Source organism: Sesamum indicum, linkage group LG6 (assembly GCF_026168435.1).
Source record: "Sesamum indicum cultivar Baizhima isolate 11 linkage group LG6, ASM2616843v1, whole genome shotgun sequence".
NCBI classification, from domain to species: domain Eukaryota; kingdom Viridiplantae; phylum Streptophyta; class Magnoliopsida; order Lamiales; family Pedaliaceae; genus Sesamum; species Sesamum indicum.
In genome coordinates, this window is record NC_142662.1 from 8286644 (window position 1) to 8302410 (window position 15767).

Sequence of the window (15767 nt, forward strand, 5' to 3'; positions counted from 1 at the left end):
AAACTTTTTTTTAAATGATACGATATAACATAATAGACCCCCTTACTGTTGATACATCCTCGGCTTTTGGGAGCTGGAACGGAGAGAAGTACCAGAATCCAGAAACAAAAACTTGTGATGCTGTTAAATTGAGATAGAATAAGGAAGTAAGAAACGATGAAGACCATGATCATAAAATTAACTGATGATTTGAAAAATACAAGGCTAAGACAAACATGAAATAATTCCTTCAATTTTTGACTCAACTTGGAAATCAAAATTTGGAAAAAAAAAAAGAACAAAGAAGAGAATGTGATTGGGTGGGAAGATGTGTAATTAAGTATTGTAATAAGTTATGAATCTTACCCTAATGTGTAATAATACAGAGATGTGTTATTATGGGATTGGGGGTGAATGTGAAACATATCACCATATTCAATATCAATTGAAACAATCTATTTAGCATTATTAACTAAGTCAACAACAAACCCTCAAATTCTTATTCAATAATAATAATATATGAAGCTTGCCGATGTTGTTATACTCATAATCAATTATAAAATACTAATTCTTGTTCCAGTTAATTACTATCCTAAATTAATAATGATGATTTTTATTAGATGTCAACTTTGGAATACACCTGTATTGTATGTGTGATTTTTCTGGTTTTGGGTTTAACGGCCAGTTGTATGATCATCATGATGTTACATGTATGTGTGTTATTTTGGGACAAGAAAACAAAGAATATCTTGAAGCGCCATAATCAATAACAAGAGGAGAAATTGCATCTGCGTCTAATAAAAACAAAATTCTATTACATCTAGGAAAGAGCTTGATAAACATTATTGTTATTATATTTCATAAATGAAAACATCTACCTCCCAAGCCAAGATTGTCCAGGAACATTCATTCATACGTGACTACTAGTATTACGGCTTAAAATCTGAACAAGGCCCAGAGTCAAACCCACCACAACCTTTACCACTATCTATATTTCACCCAACTCAACAACAATACATACTCTTTGCAGTCAACCAAATATTGTACAACTACACTAACCAAACCAACTAGAAATCTGCCTCTAATTATGCTTATCTCCTTCTACACCTCTCGGCATGTGCTCTTTTGTATACACTCGGTGCCTCCTCTCTCGTCCATATATCACCCAAAACACCAGAGACACCATTACTGCAGTGGCTACCATCACCAGCCCACTATAAATCCAACGGCTATATTTCCTTAGCCCCGGACAATATCTTGCATGTATATCCGAGAATGTTTTTCTCACAAAACTACAATCTTCTAGATTCACCAGGAATGGACCATATCGATACAACCCGTAGCTCACATTTACACCAGCAGCCATCTGACCATAAATTCCTGGAGTCAGACGCCCTGTTGTCGCACAGATGCCACTTCCCGATGCTTCACACACATACCCCTTCCACACCTGCACTTTTTGTAAACAGGAATAATATCATATCATTGTTATAAAAAGGCCAACCACTTTAGAACTCTACATAAAAATGTTGTTACTTCTCAAGTTATTCAATACCTGTGTTGCATTGTTCAGCTCCACTTCACCAGGTGCACAAGCTCGATCACTCAGGTCCGCATTAAATGGATTGCAAATGTTTGGAACTCGTGGACCAGATTGATTGTAGTAGAATGGCGCCATGTTTGGAGCAAAGTTGTTGTTAGAGATAGTAGTGATGACAGTATTCATTAAATTCACCAATTGGGATGTTACTTCCTTGCTTTTTGTCAAGGTCTCTTGGGCGGTTGCGTTATCCACACAAGGCAGTATATCATCTAGAGCTGTATGAGCAGTTGGATGTTGGACCCACTGATCCATTGCCACACAAGTATCTCCAGTCACACTAGAATTTAAAACCCCAGCAATTAGATCAGACTGCTAATGGGAGAGATCAGATTCTTTTTCAGAAAGAACAATGCAAGAAAGAGAACTCAGTCAGCACAAAAGAAGAAGACAAATTGGGGTGGTCTCCAGGAGGTTCTCTCCAAAGGCAAAGAGAAAAATGAAGCAATTAACACATAACATCAACATACTTGTGTAGAAGAAGAAAAATGCCACACAACAAGAATGTTCCGGTCACAAGAATCCATCCAGCAATAACCAAGCTGCAACAAGAAATGAAAAAATATATAAGGTAGTAAACAGTGGATTAGAGGAGAAGAGGTGTGTGTCAATTGGAGTTGGAGCAAGAGAGTAAAAAAGAGTTGTAAGAAAACAGGTACCCAAACTCACATGTAAACAAAAACCTGCATTCCAAAGATTGAAAACACTGAAAAGACAAAATCCAAGGTCAGATGGAATAGAAGTCAGAAGTGCAGCTAAAAGAGTTGAAAACATGTTCCTGGAGTTGAAGAAACCAGAATAGGCATACCAAATCCAAGAAATGTTAGCAGAAGCATAACAGCAGAGAGTATGATAAGAGCCAATCTCCTGCAAGAATATTACCATTCACTTTGTAGCTGAACATGTACATAGAAAAATGATAAATACTCTGATTTGGCATTCACTTACACTGATTCAATTAGATTCTTGATTTTTTGTGAATTATCTTCAGTTTTACTGGACAGTGTGGTAGCTGAAGAGTTTATCCTGTTTTGAATCCGATCGATGTCTGTTTGGACATTAGAAGGCAGAATCACTTGATCCACATTAATTTGCTTCGCTGCAGAAAGATATCCTGACACATTTCTAAGATTCTCGGATGTGGTATCTGCTTGACTCACAACATAGTCCAAAGTGCTCGTAGTACTGCTATGAAACTTTGCCTGGCCAGTGTACAAGACAATACATCCAACACTGAAATTGCACTTTGAGAAATTAGTATATAGGCACCATTTGTGCAAAATCAGAGTGTGTGTGCGGGCGCGCAAGAGAGAGAGAGAGAGTACATTGCAGCAATGGTGAAAAATGTGAGGAGGATGAGAGAGAGGGCATAAGCAATTCGAGAATAGCCATAAGGCTCCCTTGGGCAGCAACAGTAGCAGAGACAGATGAGAGTCAAAGCAAAGCCGAAGATGAGAAACCAGAGTGCCCCAATAACAAAAAAGGGAACACCAGTGTAAGCTACGGACTGCATGAAACATGAATTTGTTCATATGGATTAGAGAGAAATGATTTCTCTGGATGGTAACAACTACACAATAGGAAATGAAGATTTAACATGATTGATGACACAACCAAATTAAGCAATTCCATCAGTAAGTAACAAAGGTAGGTGGGGTGGGGCAATTAGAAAGAAGATGAAAAAAAGACATACAGCCCAGTAATGGCGATTGCTGATGTTCCAACCTCCGGAGTACTTAAGAAAATGATTGAGAGGGTCTTTCCTGTAAGTTCTCTTGGAAGCCAAGAGCAAATCAGTTGAGTTGAACAAGAGTTGGTCACTTGAATTATCAGCAAGCAACCTTTCTGTTCTACTTGACAAAACCAATACCAATACCGGCCCACTACTATTGCCATCATCACCACCATGTAATTCCCCTGAAAGTGAAAAGGGAATGGAAGAAAGAAGCAGAAAAGTGGAAAAGAGGAGAAACTTGAAGTTGAAACACAGCAGCATTGTTTGATTGGGATTTGTGACTAGTTTTTACTTGTTGTTGTGAGTTAATAATAATTATAATGTGCACAAGAAGAAGAAGAAGAAGAAGAAGAAGAAGAAAAGGGTGCGGGGTAGGAGATTTGATTTGCGGAAAGAGTTTGAATTGAGAGGAAGTATTAGGGGAAACAGTTACTGATTAATAATCAGATTCGGTGGTGTTAAGTACTCACTTACCACCACTACTGTTTTTTCAAAAACATTACTTTTGTATTATTTGAAATATCACTTCCTATTTTTCACTTTTCCTCCAAACACCGCTCACTTTTTTTTTTTTTTTTTGGTACAATTTCCAACTTTGTTCGTACTTTTCTCTAAAAAAAATAAAAGTTTTGGCAAACACTGGCATTGTATAAATATTATTCTGAATGAAATTAAAATATGTTTGAAAAGCATGTGGATGGCTTTTTTTGTTATTCCCATACAGCTCATCTCCCTGCCCACTGCGATATATATATACACAAATTAGTTTGAATAAAGACGTTAATGAAAGTAGGGTGGGCTTAACCTCTTGTGTCTAATTGTCACATGCCACACAATTATTCATAGAAATATGCTATTCCTTCTCCACCCGCTTACTTTTGATTGAATGGGATTGGGAGCGGAGGATCATCCACGTCTCCTAATGTGTTCAACTTTCAACATCATCTTCAATTAAACTAATAATTTTCAATATATAAAGAAAAAAGAAATAAGAATAACATCAATCAATTATCTCCTCTGTGAACCATTGAAAAATTATAAATATCTTTCTCAAATTGTGTAGCCCCTAAACTATAAAGTAAACAAAACTATTTTATCCTCTTTGAATTTTTTAAAAAATATTGAGTGTAGATAAAATAGATAATCTAATCCATTAAAAAATTATAATTTATAATTTAAAAGGGCATGTTGATCAGTCCACCATCATAATAAAATTGGCTTATTATTAGACAGGCATTAGAATTATACAAGTATTTATTATTATTCAAATAAGAATAAAATATTTATAATTATATTAAATTTTAATAAGTAAATTTACTTTACCCTGTAATATAACATAATAATAGCATGACCATTGATATGTATGGCACGTGGTCTCTGATTCATCATCAAACCTTTCACATTATTAATAATCATAGTTTTTCTTGAAATTGATGGATGCCACTTGTGAATAAAAGCATCCATCCTCTTCTACCAACTTCACGCAGACATGTGCAGCTATTGGGGCATCAACAGGCCCATTGGGATAATTCATTCAGACAGGCTCCACTTCTCAAGAGCCCAGGCGCACATGGACATGGACATGGACGTGGTCTAAATTGGGCTCTGGTTGGTTTCATTTGAATGAAGAACACTACTGGTCTAAATTCAGAAGGAAATTCTATTCAAAAATAAAATCCCCCACATATAATTGCTCCGTACCAAAGATTAGAAGCAATGAAATGAGAGAGCGTGTATAGAAGAAAGCAAAGGCAGAGAAGAAAGGGGACAAAACTAATAACACATCAGCAGCAGCAGTGGCAGCACCCGTCCCGGAGGCGGAGAGAGACACAAGATTCCTCTCCCTTCACCCTCACTCCTCTATTCTTTCTTCTTTTCAAGAACACCCGCTCTCCCCTCCATCTCAGGTTTCTTTCTTATTCTCCTCCTACTCCCCTTCATATATACATATGATCCTTACTTCATGCCTTATATCTTTTCTTGATTTCTCTTTCCTTTATTGCTAATCCTTTTTTCTCTATCATGCCCACAAGATTCGATTTTACTCTGTATTTCCAGGGTTCTAATCTTGTGTTTTTGGTTACGCTACGGATGTTTGGTCAAGGGAATTGGTGACATAGTCTAGTATAGCGTTTCTGATGAATTAAACATAAAGGTTTTCATGCTCATTCCTGACTTTTGGTTTTTATTCACTTCAACTCGAAGATGACTTGTCTGTTGAAGGCCACAGCTTTTCCCATTGTACCTCAACTTATATTTCTCGTTTTATTTCTACTGAAAATTGATGTTACGAGTGAAGAGATGAGATCCTTTTGGCATCAATGCACGCCCATTATTTGCATCCAAGAGAAATTAAGAGATTTTGGTCGCAGTGGCAACTCAAGATTTTTCATACTCTCATCTATGTTTGTCTTTTTCTTCTGTTTAATTGGATTAGTTTGACAAATTTGGGTCTCCACAGCCATGACTGCTTGGAATTTTGGGATTTTATGCTGGAGGGTCGGACTTCTTAACCATTTTGAGTAAAGATTATCCCCCTTTTACCAGACATTAAAATTTGAAGCATTTCCATTTTTTTTTCCTTTGCTGCTCATTTTATTTTAATGTAGGGTGACTTGAGTCTATAAATATATGTTCGTGTTTACCTTTTCTACCTGGATTTCTTAAGCACTTTTTATGATTCTAACCATCATTTTTTCAGGCTTTTGCATCTTGATTACAGATGGGAAGTAATGGTGGTGAGCACATAAAGGTATCTGGAAATGATGCAGCTGAATGTTCTGAAACAACCGTTGAGATCAAGATCAAGACATTAGATTCTCAAACTTTCACATTGCGAGTGGATAAACGTGTAATGTTTTTTCCCTCCCAAATTTACATTGCTTGAATTCCTTACTACATGATACTTGCTCCTATCTGTTTTAGATTTTACTAAGTTTTCTATTCGAAATCTTATTTGCTATTTAAGTGACTTGCATACTCGTAGGCGGGTTATGATGACAACAACATTATGTTTGGTACCTGAGAAGAATAAATTACATGAGAACTTCACTCTCCAGAATTATAGGATTTCCTGTCTTCTCTCTTCATGATGAAAATTTTCTTGTCGACTTCCATGGATCCATCTCTTTTCTGCTCCAATCTTCTGCCTTGCTCATGCGTTAGTATGTTGCCATCCAGGCATGCCCATGTCTGTTTGTGGTTGCTTATCCAGACATGTTTCATGCATCCATCCGTATGTAAATAAATATACAAATGTACTTTAATAATGCTAAATATATATGTAATCATATCGCTTTCTCTCCCTCTTGTGTATATTCCATCCTAGAGCTCCGGAATTATATTTTGTATTCGGATGACCATGGACACAATAAAAATGGGAAGAAGTTTGACAACCATACAAACATGTTTCAATATTCTGGAGTGGTGAAGAATGGAGGCAGACATGTTTTTACTAGCGTGGCCCTTGTAACAACGATCTTTATCTTGAATAAATTTTGTCACTCTTTACTGCACATTTTCATTTTTATGGCTTGTTCATTATCAGCTTTCATGGTTACTATATATGTAATAGGGTCGTGCAAGCACTTTTCTTCAAGCATCCTATCTAATTAATAATGATAGTAAACCTGGTTGTGAGACAGGGTAGACTGTGGTCATGAGAAAATTGAGTATAATTGACTTAACAATTAGAATCCATGAAGGATATGGGGCTAACTTAAGATAGAGATTGACAGTTCAAAATTGGATATAGGCATTTGAATTCTGGCTGAAAACTATTTTTACTGGAATGGTTGTGTGAGGAGAAGAGAAGCAAACAGTAAAAGAGGGAGGTGAAGCTAGTTACTAGAGTCTATAGCTATAGTTGTTTTTATCTGTTGTTGCACAATGAGGTTTTGATTTTTGGTGGCGTCATGCACATATGTGCATTAGTTCTGGGCTCTGGCTGCTATGATACTCGAGCTTGTTGTGCAGGCTAGAAGTTGTAACTGGCTTTCCTCAAATGATTTCTAATAGTCTCAGTGTCTTAATTTGCACATTCGCTTGCAGGTGCCTATTCCTGAACTAAAGGATAAGATTGCTTCGGTTACTGGCGTCCTCTCTGAGCAACAACGCCTAATATGCCGTGGAAAAGTCTTGAAGGATGACCAGCTTCTCTCAGCTTACCGTATCCTTTCATTCTTTATGCTAATTCTATGTTCTACATTCTCTGTGGTGAATGTTATATGAGTGGGCTGCTTCACTTGCTTTGATCTTCTTGTTGTTTCTTTGTATCTGTCTTTGTCCTTTGGCCTATTGGGACTTGCAAGATTATTACAAGTTGCCTTTTCAAGAAATCAAAGAATGTTCGGATTTATTTGCTTGAATTTCTACTTGCAATATTAACTACTGAATTGCTCCTATATTTAGGTTTGCGTGATAAGTTGATACAGTTTTCTAGTGAGAGTCACTGGGCATCTTTGTTTGAATGATGTACTAGATGGATGAAAATTGAAATTGAGCTCTAGTGGGAACTGGATAAGAAGAAGGAAATCTGCATGAACGATTGTTTCCTAGTACCAGAACTAACCTGTTAAATTCAGGGGCTAAATGGCAGTTTTCAAGAGGTTGACTTTTGTTAATTTTTGCTTGAGTTCCTTAATATGTGTAACTTCAGATGTGGAAGATGGTCATACCCTGCACCTGGTTGTGAGACAACCAGTACCTCCAACACCCGAGAGCTCATCTGATCATCCAGGTTTATTTTTAACCTCGTAGTTATATGCTTCAATTTGAAGGGTTTTATTCAATTGTAAATAGTATGAAAATGCCTCTTGAGCTATAAATCGCATCACATATGACACTTACCGAGACTCCTTTCTAACTTCTTCAATTTTTACTTTATCAGATACATTTACTGGAACCTGTAGGCTGGTCTAAATGTGATGCTTCGATAAATTTTCTCTTATCTTTGGATAGCAAAGACATGACTTTGGTGGATTGATTGAGAAGGATACATCTTATGATCAGATCATGTAACCACCACACTATTGTTTGAGGTGTTTTTACTATATCAGAAATATACTTCAAGGACCAAGCGATGACGAGACTTACCTAAAGCAGGGGCTATTTGGCAGAAAATTTAGATTTTTAGATGCCGGCTATTTGAATTTATGTAAAGAAATGAATTTATAAATTTTCACTTAGATTTCCTTGGAACAGCTGTTGGAATCGCACGGTTCAATTTTTGTTCTTGCACCAAACACACCCAAGCATCTAATATATTAATTTGTGCATTGAGTAATAGAACGAAATGTCATCTGCTCATTCGTTTGCTGATTATTTCCATACATTAGAAAACTTGGTTTGGATGAATAATCCTCGGCAATCATGTCTCCATAATAATAAGTTATTGGGTCCATAACACACGGATGGGAAGCAATGGTCTATCAGCTTTCTGTAATGTTCTGCATGTGGTCTTATTTTGCAAGATTGAAATGTTTCTGCCACATTTAACAACCCAGTTTCTTTTTATACCCTCGTGAACCCTTTCTTTAGTTTGTATTTTTTCTGCCTGTTCATTAAATATTTCAAGGTTGTGCTGCTGGTTATCTGAATATCAAGCTCCTTGTATTTGGAGCAGGTGATACGACAGCAAGTGCCGGAAATAATCCTGGTAATCGTGTTGGTCCTGGTATGGTGGTTGGTACCTTTAATATTTCAGAGCCTGGAGATGGAGCTTTTCCTGATCTCAATCGGGTAAACATGTCATTCTCACAATATCATATGCGCTTAAGATATGATATTCATGGTTTTGTTTGTTGGTCTTGTAGATTGTTTCAGCTGTACTTAATTCTTTTGGAGTCACAAGGTTTGGAAGTGCCACTGAAAGTATTGATCTCAATGTAAGTCTGCTAAGGTTTCACCTGTAGCTGCTTACTCTATTTAGGGGCAGCTATGCCGGATTTGACATATTATTTGAGTGATTCCTCTGGGATGAGCAACTTAATCTCCTACTTCTCCAAGAGGGTCAACTGATAATGTTTTTCTATCCCAGCAACCTCCTTCAGAACGTCTGGCGACGGCGTTGGGCCTCAGTGGTCTGAGAACTTCTGGCAGTCTACATTCTGATCAAGCAACTTCAACCGCTGGCCCTGTGGAACCTCTGCAGCCACCGGTAAACTATTGATTTGTTTGTCTCGCATACAAGAAATAAGCTTTGATACTTAGCAGTACTATTAGTAACATATAGATGTCAATATTCTGACATTTGTCTTGGTACTGCAGCATATTTCATGTTCATACTTCCGTTGCAGGTTATACCCGATTCATTGACTACTCTGTTGCAGTACTTGAGCCACTTGAGGCGAGAATTTTTTGCCAGTGGTCCGAATAATTTCCTCTTCTATTTAAACTTCTATTCCTCCATTTTGTCCACATTCTTTTTATTGGCTTAAGTTGAGTTTTGGACTTTACAGCTGGAGGACAAAATGCAAATTCAAGAAATGTTGGTGGCCCTGGGAGCAACGGAAATGTTGTAGAAGCTGCTCCCTGTTCTAGTGATTCCAGAGGGCTTCTGACGCCTGAATTCTTGGCAGAGGTGATATTGTCTACTAGGCAACTGCTTGTTGAACAGGCCACTGAATGTTTGTTGGTACGTTCTCAGATTTTGTTAACAAAATGACAAACATAAAAGGGAATATTTTGTTAATGGCTTATTTATTGCTAGGCAGCAAATATCAAGACCCATAGCTAACTGCTTCTTATTGTTTCTCTATGCCCTTTATGAATGTGGATCATGAGGCGATGAAAATTTGTTGAGAGTCTTGAGACAAAAATGACTGTTCTTTCTGTGTGAAATGAAGACTTTTGGTTTTTCCCTTGTCTTCCTGAGTTTACTGAGTTGGAAAATCTTTGTTCATCTAGTTGTAATCTTTGTCTAAGACTTGTGCAGTTTATTGGTGGAAAAGTGGAGAAAGATATATAATCTTTCTTAAAGTCCTTATGAAATTTGTAATACCTTGGGCTGAGCGCAGAAGAGTGTACCGTATTTTTCCTTCTTTTATTCTTCCCCTTTTCTTGGAGATAGGGGGAGGGACCATCTTATACATACATCCTACTGTCCTGCACTTTTTTCTTTGCTTTCTGGAGGGCATGCTTCTGTAGTTCAATTTTTTCTTTTACTGCAGGAACTTGCAGGACAACTGGATCGCCATGCTAGCGTGGCTGATGCATTGGAGCGGTCAAGAATTCAATCTAATGCTATAAGATCAGGAGCTCTTTTTCAAAATTTGGGTGCTCTGTTGCTTGAGCTTGGTAGAGCAATAATGACCTTACGGATGGGTCAAACTCCGGTGTGTTTTACTTTCGGTTTGTATAAATTTTCAAAACTACCATTTTGCCCTCCCGGAGTTTAGAGAAAAATAGCTTCTGAAAGATTGATTGCTTTGACACTGTCCTCTAACTGACACAGGATATTTCTTCCTCCTTCCTCAGGCTGATGCATTGGTGAATGCTGGACCCTCGGTCTTCATATCCTCAGCGGGGCCCAATCCTATAATGGTTCAGGTGGTATTTTCTTAATTATATCTTCTCAATTCGGGTGCTCAGGTTCACTAACTCTGCTAGGTGTACTATATCCAGCCATTGCCTTTCCAACCAGGAGCGAGTTTTGGTTCAGTTCCTGTTGGAACTGTTCAACATGGCTCTGGTTTACCTGGTGGATCTGTTACTCCAAGTTTTCTCCCAAGAAATATTGACATCAGAATTCGAACAGGTACTGTGCCAGTTTTGGTTCAATAGAGTTTTCCTTGATGGCGTTTGGAAAGGCTTGAATTTCTTCAGATGTTTTGTATGTGATCTGATGTTTCTTCTAATTTAGAAATCTCCTAATCATCTGTGGATTTTGCAGGCTTAACATTCTTGTTTTCTTGTTTTTGCAATCAGGTTCGGTATTTCCTCGGAGAGAGCCAACTGGTTCACAGCCTCAAGGGCAAGGTGCTCCAGTGTCATCCAATACTGTAGAATCTGGTGAGCGAGAAGCTGCAGGGCTTGATTCAAGTTCACATAATAGGGAACCCCAATTACGGGCCATTCCTATAAGAACTTTCATCGGTCCTGCATCTGTTGGGCGTGGTTCGGATTCATCTCGTGGTTCAATAGGGATTTTATACCCAGTTATGGCAAGAGTTCAACATGTAACTTCAACAAATCCTAATGGTATAAGAGCTTCTCAATTATCTGATCAACATCATGTTCCTGATGTTAACTCTGAACAATCTACTCCTGATTCTACAACTCAACAGCAAAACACTGGAATTCTCGGGGGGAATGGTAAGCCTACAATAATGGGACCTTGCCTGATTTGGTTGTCAGATACGTAGATGTGAACTTCTACTCAATTGGGATCTGAGAAAAACTTTGGGGATGAGAATAGGCTAACTTACTGATGACAATTTTTTCAGGCAACAGTACTTCACCTGCTGAAGTGCCTAGCGATCGAGGATTCCCTGCTCAGGTACAAAGTGGACTGGAGCAGCTGCTAAGGACAATATTTCCAGGGGAGCATTCTCCCAGTGACAACGCCAACCCCACAGGTTCAGTTCCAAGTCATTCTGAAGCAGCTCAAGTTGATACTTCTCAGGAAGCAGCACCTATTGTTAGTGATGAAGCAATGTTTTTATCCAATATACTACGTCAAGTAATGCCCATCATCTCGGAGAACACTGGAGCTGCGCAAGATATGCCGTCAGCCGAAGGAGCAAATTCTGTTGATACACGGGTATTGCTTGCCTCTCTATGTTAATAGTTCAAGTCTACAAGATTTAAATTTTGTTGTCTTTGTAGCTCGGCCTTGAAAATAAATTGTATGGGTTTGTTTCTTTTATTACGGTTAACTCTATTGAAATGTGACATGATGCTAATAATGCAGGCTGATGACGAGGGTGCATCTTCAAGGCGTCGGGGCAGCCCTCAGTCGCAGCAAAAAAATTCAAAACGCCAGAGGGTTGGGATTTATTTTGTTATCCATTATTCTGTTTCGTTACTGGTTTCTTTTCTTTCTCTGTTTCACTCCAAACACTCGCACACAACGGGCACACCATAATCACAAGAACACAGGCAGGACGACATGTTGCTTGCTAACTTGATATGCTGAAAAGACAATTTTTGGTTTGAATAATGCAGAGGGAATGATGCGAACTCGACTCGGCTGCTTTGCGTGCTACCATTTGGTTCAAGACATGCATATACGTCCTCTTGTATAAACAGCCAGCTAAAACACAGCTCTAGTCCTATATACTCGTACAAGAATTACACAGTATATACATAGTTTCCATTTTTATTCTTTTCTTTTTTTTTTTTTGTGACATTTTTGAAGTCTGCTGAATGTGGGGCGTTTGATTTCTGAATACATGTGGCAAACTCGTTCCATTTCCCAAGTATTCTTTATGACAATGATGATGCAAAGAAAAATTGAATGGGTTATGGTATTAATTTGAAAAATATCCTCTAAACAGATGCAACAATATTGTTAATTAGCCATTCAGGAATATAAAAGAATGCCTCTGAAATTATTGTAAGATGATGAAGTACCATACCTTATGTATGCAACATTGTTACCTGGTTTGGGTGGACTTACATTTTGGTCTGTTGTTTTGATACAACAGTTTACTTTTTTAATTAAAGAAAAAAAAAAAGGAAGTGGATCAGATGAGGCGGGACTAAAATTTTAATTTAAAACCAGAGTGTAATATAATTGCAGATGTCATTCGGATCAATTCCATACAGAAAACAGATTGATTGATGTCATTTGGACTCTACATAAAGTAATTTACTAGTTTCTCTTCTGAAGAAAAAGAAATATGGCTGTTGGGGGCAGGAGAGGTGTATGATTGTTAAAAGAAAAAGAGAGAGAATTGGGCTGGAAGCTCTATTGGACTTTATTACCATACCCTGATAAATAAAGAAAGGAGATGAGGCCCAGGCCCAGGCCCACTCAGGATCCAGCGATATTATTATGTATAAAGCATTTGAAACGTACCACCCATTTTCAGCTGTTGCAGACTAGGGTTTTGGCTGCCGCTCTTCCCTCACCATCTTTCAACACGCATACGCACACAGTAGCACGCAGCAATGGCGGAACAGGTAAGTCCTTCGAGCGAGCACGCGCCTCCCTTCCATGGAACTTTTTCCCTATCAATCGTTGATGTTAGTATATATATGGAAGCTGGTGGATTTTAACCATTCTAATTTGAACTGATTTGCAGACTGAGAAGGCGTTCTTGAAGCAGCCTAAGGTGTTCCTTTGGTAAGAGCATGTTTACGCAATATTACATTTGTTAGCGTGATAATGTATGTTGAACTACATTATGGACAAAAATTGTCGTTGGGGCTAAGTAACTTCTATCCGTTAATGCAAACAACTTGTGGTGATTGTGGCAGAAGAGCTCCGTTGCATTTATTTGTGCAACAAATAATTCTGCTAGTTAACAAATTTGGATGTGTTGGGTTTCACTTTTTACTCATTCTTTTGCTGATTGTATTTGTAGCTCCAAGAAATCGGGGAAGGGTAAGGCTCCTGGAAAGGGAGGGAACCGGTACTGGAAGAGCATTGGGTTAGGATTCAAAACACCACGCGAGGCCATTGAAGGTCCAACTTTGTTAATTATATTTTCTTTTGTATCTTCTGTTTGTGTGATATTGTCTTGTTAAATGATGTACCTCTTGTTTTTGTTGTCTTTTCTCTTGGTTTTGCTATGATTTTTGTTCAATTTGCTTAATGATGTCTGTGTTTTTATCACACATTCTTTTCCAAGTTTGGATAACTTATTCACTTATCAAGTTGTTAGAAATCTGGATTAACATAAACTTCTGTATGTTTATTAAACCGCAATGTGTTGATTTTTTATTTTTTTTAATGCTTAGGAAGCTATTGGATCAGAGTTTAATATTCTGAGAAATATTGCTTTAGTAGAACTAGTTCAACGCCAAGTGAACTTCATATGAATTGTTTCTATTGTGGTCTTTTACTTTTCTATTTTTGTGCAATTATAGCCATCTGATTTTTTGCCCCCTCACTAAGTAGACTTGCTGCCACTCTGTTCACGCGCCTAAATGTTTTACCATGGTATTTGATTTTTGTAGATTCTTCCGTTTCTGATGCATGGCAGGCTCTTCTAAGTGGCATTACTGTATCTTTAATGAAACTGAATATACTCATTTCTTGTTGATTTGACTCTTTCTTGTTTTAGTATCTTATGAAATCAACTGTCTGACAAAATGCTTATCTCTTACTTTGTATTTTCAATTTTATTGATGTGTTATAGTCATCCCATCATTGTATGTTGACTGTTGGGTACCCCCTTTCCAGGCACATACATCGACAAGAAATGCCCATTCACTGGGAGTGTGTCCATTAGAGGCCGTATCCTTGCCGGGACCTGCCACAGTGCAAAGATGATGAGGACGATCGTAGTTAGGCGGAACTACCTGCATTGGGTGAAGAAATACCAGAGGTATCATAATGCTTTTAATGAACTTGCTATAATCTTTCCATTCCCTGATTGTTTCATGGTGATCTACAGATATGAGAAGAGGCATTCAAATATTCCTGCACATATATCCCCATGCTTCCGTGTGAAGGAAGGTGACCATGTCATCATTGGCCAGTGCAGGCTAGTACCTCACCTTCATTATTATTTTACTTGTCAGAATATCTGGAATTTATATTTGTGATGGTTTTCTTTATCTTTTTGCAGGCCCTTGTCAAAAACTGTGAGGTTTAATGTTCTTAAGGTGATACCAGCTGGTTCTTCTGGTCGTGGAAAGAAGGCTTTTACAGGGATGTGAGTTAGGCAATCTGAATTTCATGTTAAATGTTAAGGGTTTATCGAAGGATGGCTTTTAGACTTTTGCTTTTCAGTTGGAACTATTACCATTAACTTTGCCTTGATGGCTTAAATTTTTGTGTTTTGTGAACTTATACTCTTTATTAGCCTTTCTGTTGATACTTCTCAAAAAGAGTATGGGGTTTATTTTCTAGAGTTTAATAATGCATAATTTACTATGTGTATATGTTATTTAATAGTTGGCATTCATGGATGGTGGACGGCAGGTTTTTTCCTTTGCTATTATGCAAAGAGGTTTTAGTTTCATCCAGTTGAATTTGAACATCTTTCAAATTCAGAATCTGGATTAGGATGTATGCTAGGATGTTCGAATTATGGTTACCTTTAGCATCATTTATGGTTAAGACTTTTTGGGCTATTACTGTTACCAATTGATTTTGTGAAGCTGTGGCAGAAAATTACCAATACTGCATAATAGCTCTCTTCATGAGCTGTCCCTTGTGATGATTTGTGAAGCCATTGATGCTCCAGTTGTTTTGACTAAAATAGGTGATGTATAGCACCTCAAGATTTGGGAAATTTTGCTGTATTATAGTTGTATCGGAAATTCAATGCCGTTACTGCT

The 15767-nt window shown here is 37.7% G+C and overlaps 3 protein-coding genes across 5 annotated transcripts; 2 read left to right on the forward strand and 1 right to left on the reverse strand.

Moving 5' to 3' along the window:
- Positions 1–805: 805 nt before the first annotated feature.
- On the reverse strand, positions 806–3757 carry LOC105164546 (uncharacterized). Its single transcript, XM_011083208.3, has 8 exons — positions 3273–3757; positions 2905–3086; positions 2528–2812; positions 2388–2446; positions 2249–2285; positions 2050–2121; positions 1535–1859; positions 806–1429 (listed from the first exon to the last, which is right to left on the reverse strand). Exons 1-8 carry the CDS (start codon positions 3573–3575, stop codon positions 1061–1063), a joined length of 1632 nt encoding a protein of 543 aa, XP_011081510.1. The 5' UTR covers positions 3576–3757; the 3' UTR covers positions 806–1060.
- A 1247-nt stretch (positions 3758–5004) lies between these two features.
- Positions 5005–12733, forward strand: LOC105164545 (ubiquitin-like domain-containing protein CIP73). Of its 3 annotated transcripts, none has more exons than XM_011083205.3 (16): positions 5011–5221; positions 6016–6165; positions 7365–7482; positions 7972–8052; positions 8938–9053; positions 9128–9199; positions 9352–9471; positions 9611–9680; positions 9773–9948; positions 10484–10648; positions 10791–10862; positions 10938–11070; positions 11241–11627; positions 11759–12075; positions 12226–12300; positions 12480–12733. In XM_011083205.3, exons 2-16 carry the CDS (start codon positions 6037–6039, stop codon positions 12486–12488), a joined length of 2040 nt encoding a protein of 679 aa, XP_011081507.1. In that variant the 5' UTR covers positions 5011–5221; positions 6016–6036; the 3' UTR covers positions 12489–12733. The 3 variants fall into 3 exon arrangements, with proteins under 3 accessions (XP_011081509.1, XP_011081507.1, XP_011081508.1); XM_011083206.3 differs by lacking the exon at positions 5011–5221 and adding an exon at positions 5258–5469; XM_011083207.3 differs by lacking the exons at positions 12226–12300; positions 12480–12733 and having other exon boundaries at positions 5005–5221; positions 11241–11513; positions 11600–11627; positions 11759–12017.
- A 552-nt stretch (positions 12734–13285) lies between these two features.
- LOC105164544 (small ribosomal subunit protein uS17) lies at positions 13286–15272 on the forward strand. The gene is made up of 6 exons (XM_011083204.3): positions 13286–13439; positions 13562–13602; positions 13844–13944; positions 14665–14809; positions 14879–14968; positions 15053–15272. The coding sequence occupies exons 1-6, from the start codon at positions 13428–13430 to the stop codon at positions 15141–15143; spliced, it is 480 nt and encodes a 159-aa protein (XP_011081506.1). The 5' UTR covers positions 13286–13427; the 3' UTR covers positions 15144–15272.
- Positions 15273–15767: the final 495 nt, after the last annotated feature.

What these genes read in the sequence shown, in the direction of transcription:
- LOC105164546 (XM_011083208.3), bottom strand. Translation starts at nt 3,575, where the DNA reads ATGCTGCTGTGTTTCAACTTCAAGTTTCTCCTCTTTTCCACTTTTCTG. An exon ending in GCTAACATTTCTTGGATTTG is followed by an intron (nt 2,286 to 2,387) that starts GTATGCCTATTC and finishes TTGTCTTTTCAG; the next exon opens with TGTTTTCAATCTTTGGAATG. An exon ending in ATGCAGGTTTTTGTTTACAT is followed by an intron (nt 2,122 to 2,248) that starts GTGAGTTTGGGT and finishes TTCTTGTTGCAG; the next exon opens with CTTGGTTATTGCTGGATGGA.
- LOC105164545 (XM_011083205.3), top strand. Translation starts at nt 6,037, where the DNA reads ATGGGAAGTAATGGTGGTGAGCACATAAAGGTATCTGGAAATGATGCA. An exon ending in CCAGCTTCTCTCAGCTTACC is followed by an intron (nt 7,483 to 7,971) that starts GTATCCTTTCAT and finishes GTGTAACTTCAG; the next exon opens with ATGTGGAAGATGGTCATACC. An exon ending in TGACATCAGAATTCGAACAG is followed by an intron (nt 11,071 to 11,240) that starts GTACTGTGCCAG and finishes TTTTGCAATCAG; the next exon opens with GTTCGGTATTTCCTCGGAGA.
- LOC105164544 (XM_011083204.3), top strand. An exon ending in CAGCCTAAGGTGTTCCTTTG is followed by an intron (nt 13,603 to 13,843) that starts GTAAGAGCATGT and finishes TTGTATTTGTAG; the next exon opens with CTCCAAGAAATCGGGGAAGG. An exon ending in TGGGTGAAGAAATACCAGAG is followed by an intron (nt 14,810 to 14,878) that starts GTATCATAATGC and finishes GGTGATCTACAG; the next exon opens with ATATGAGAAGAGGCATTCAA.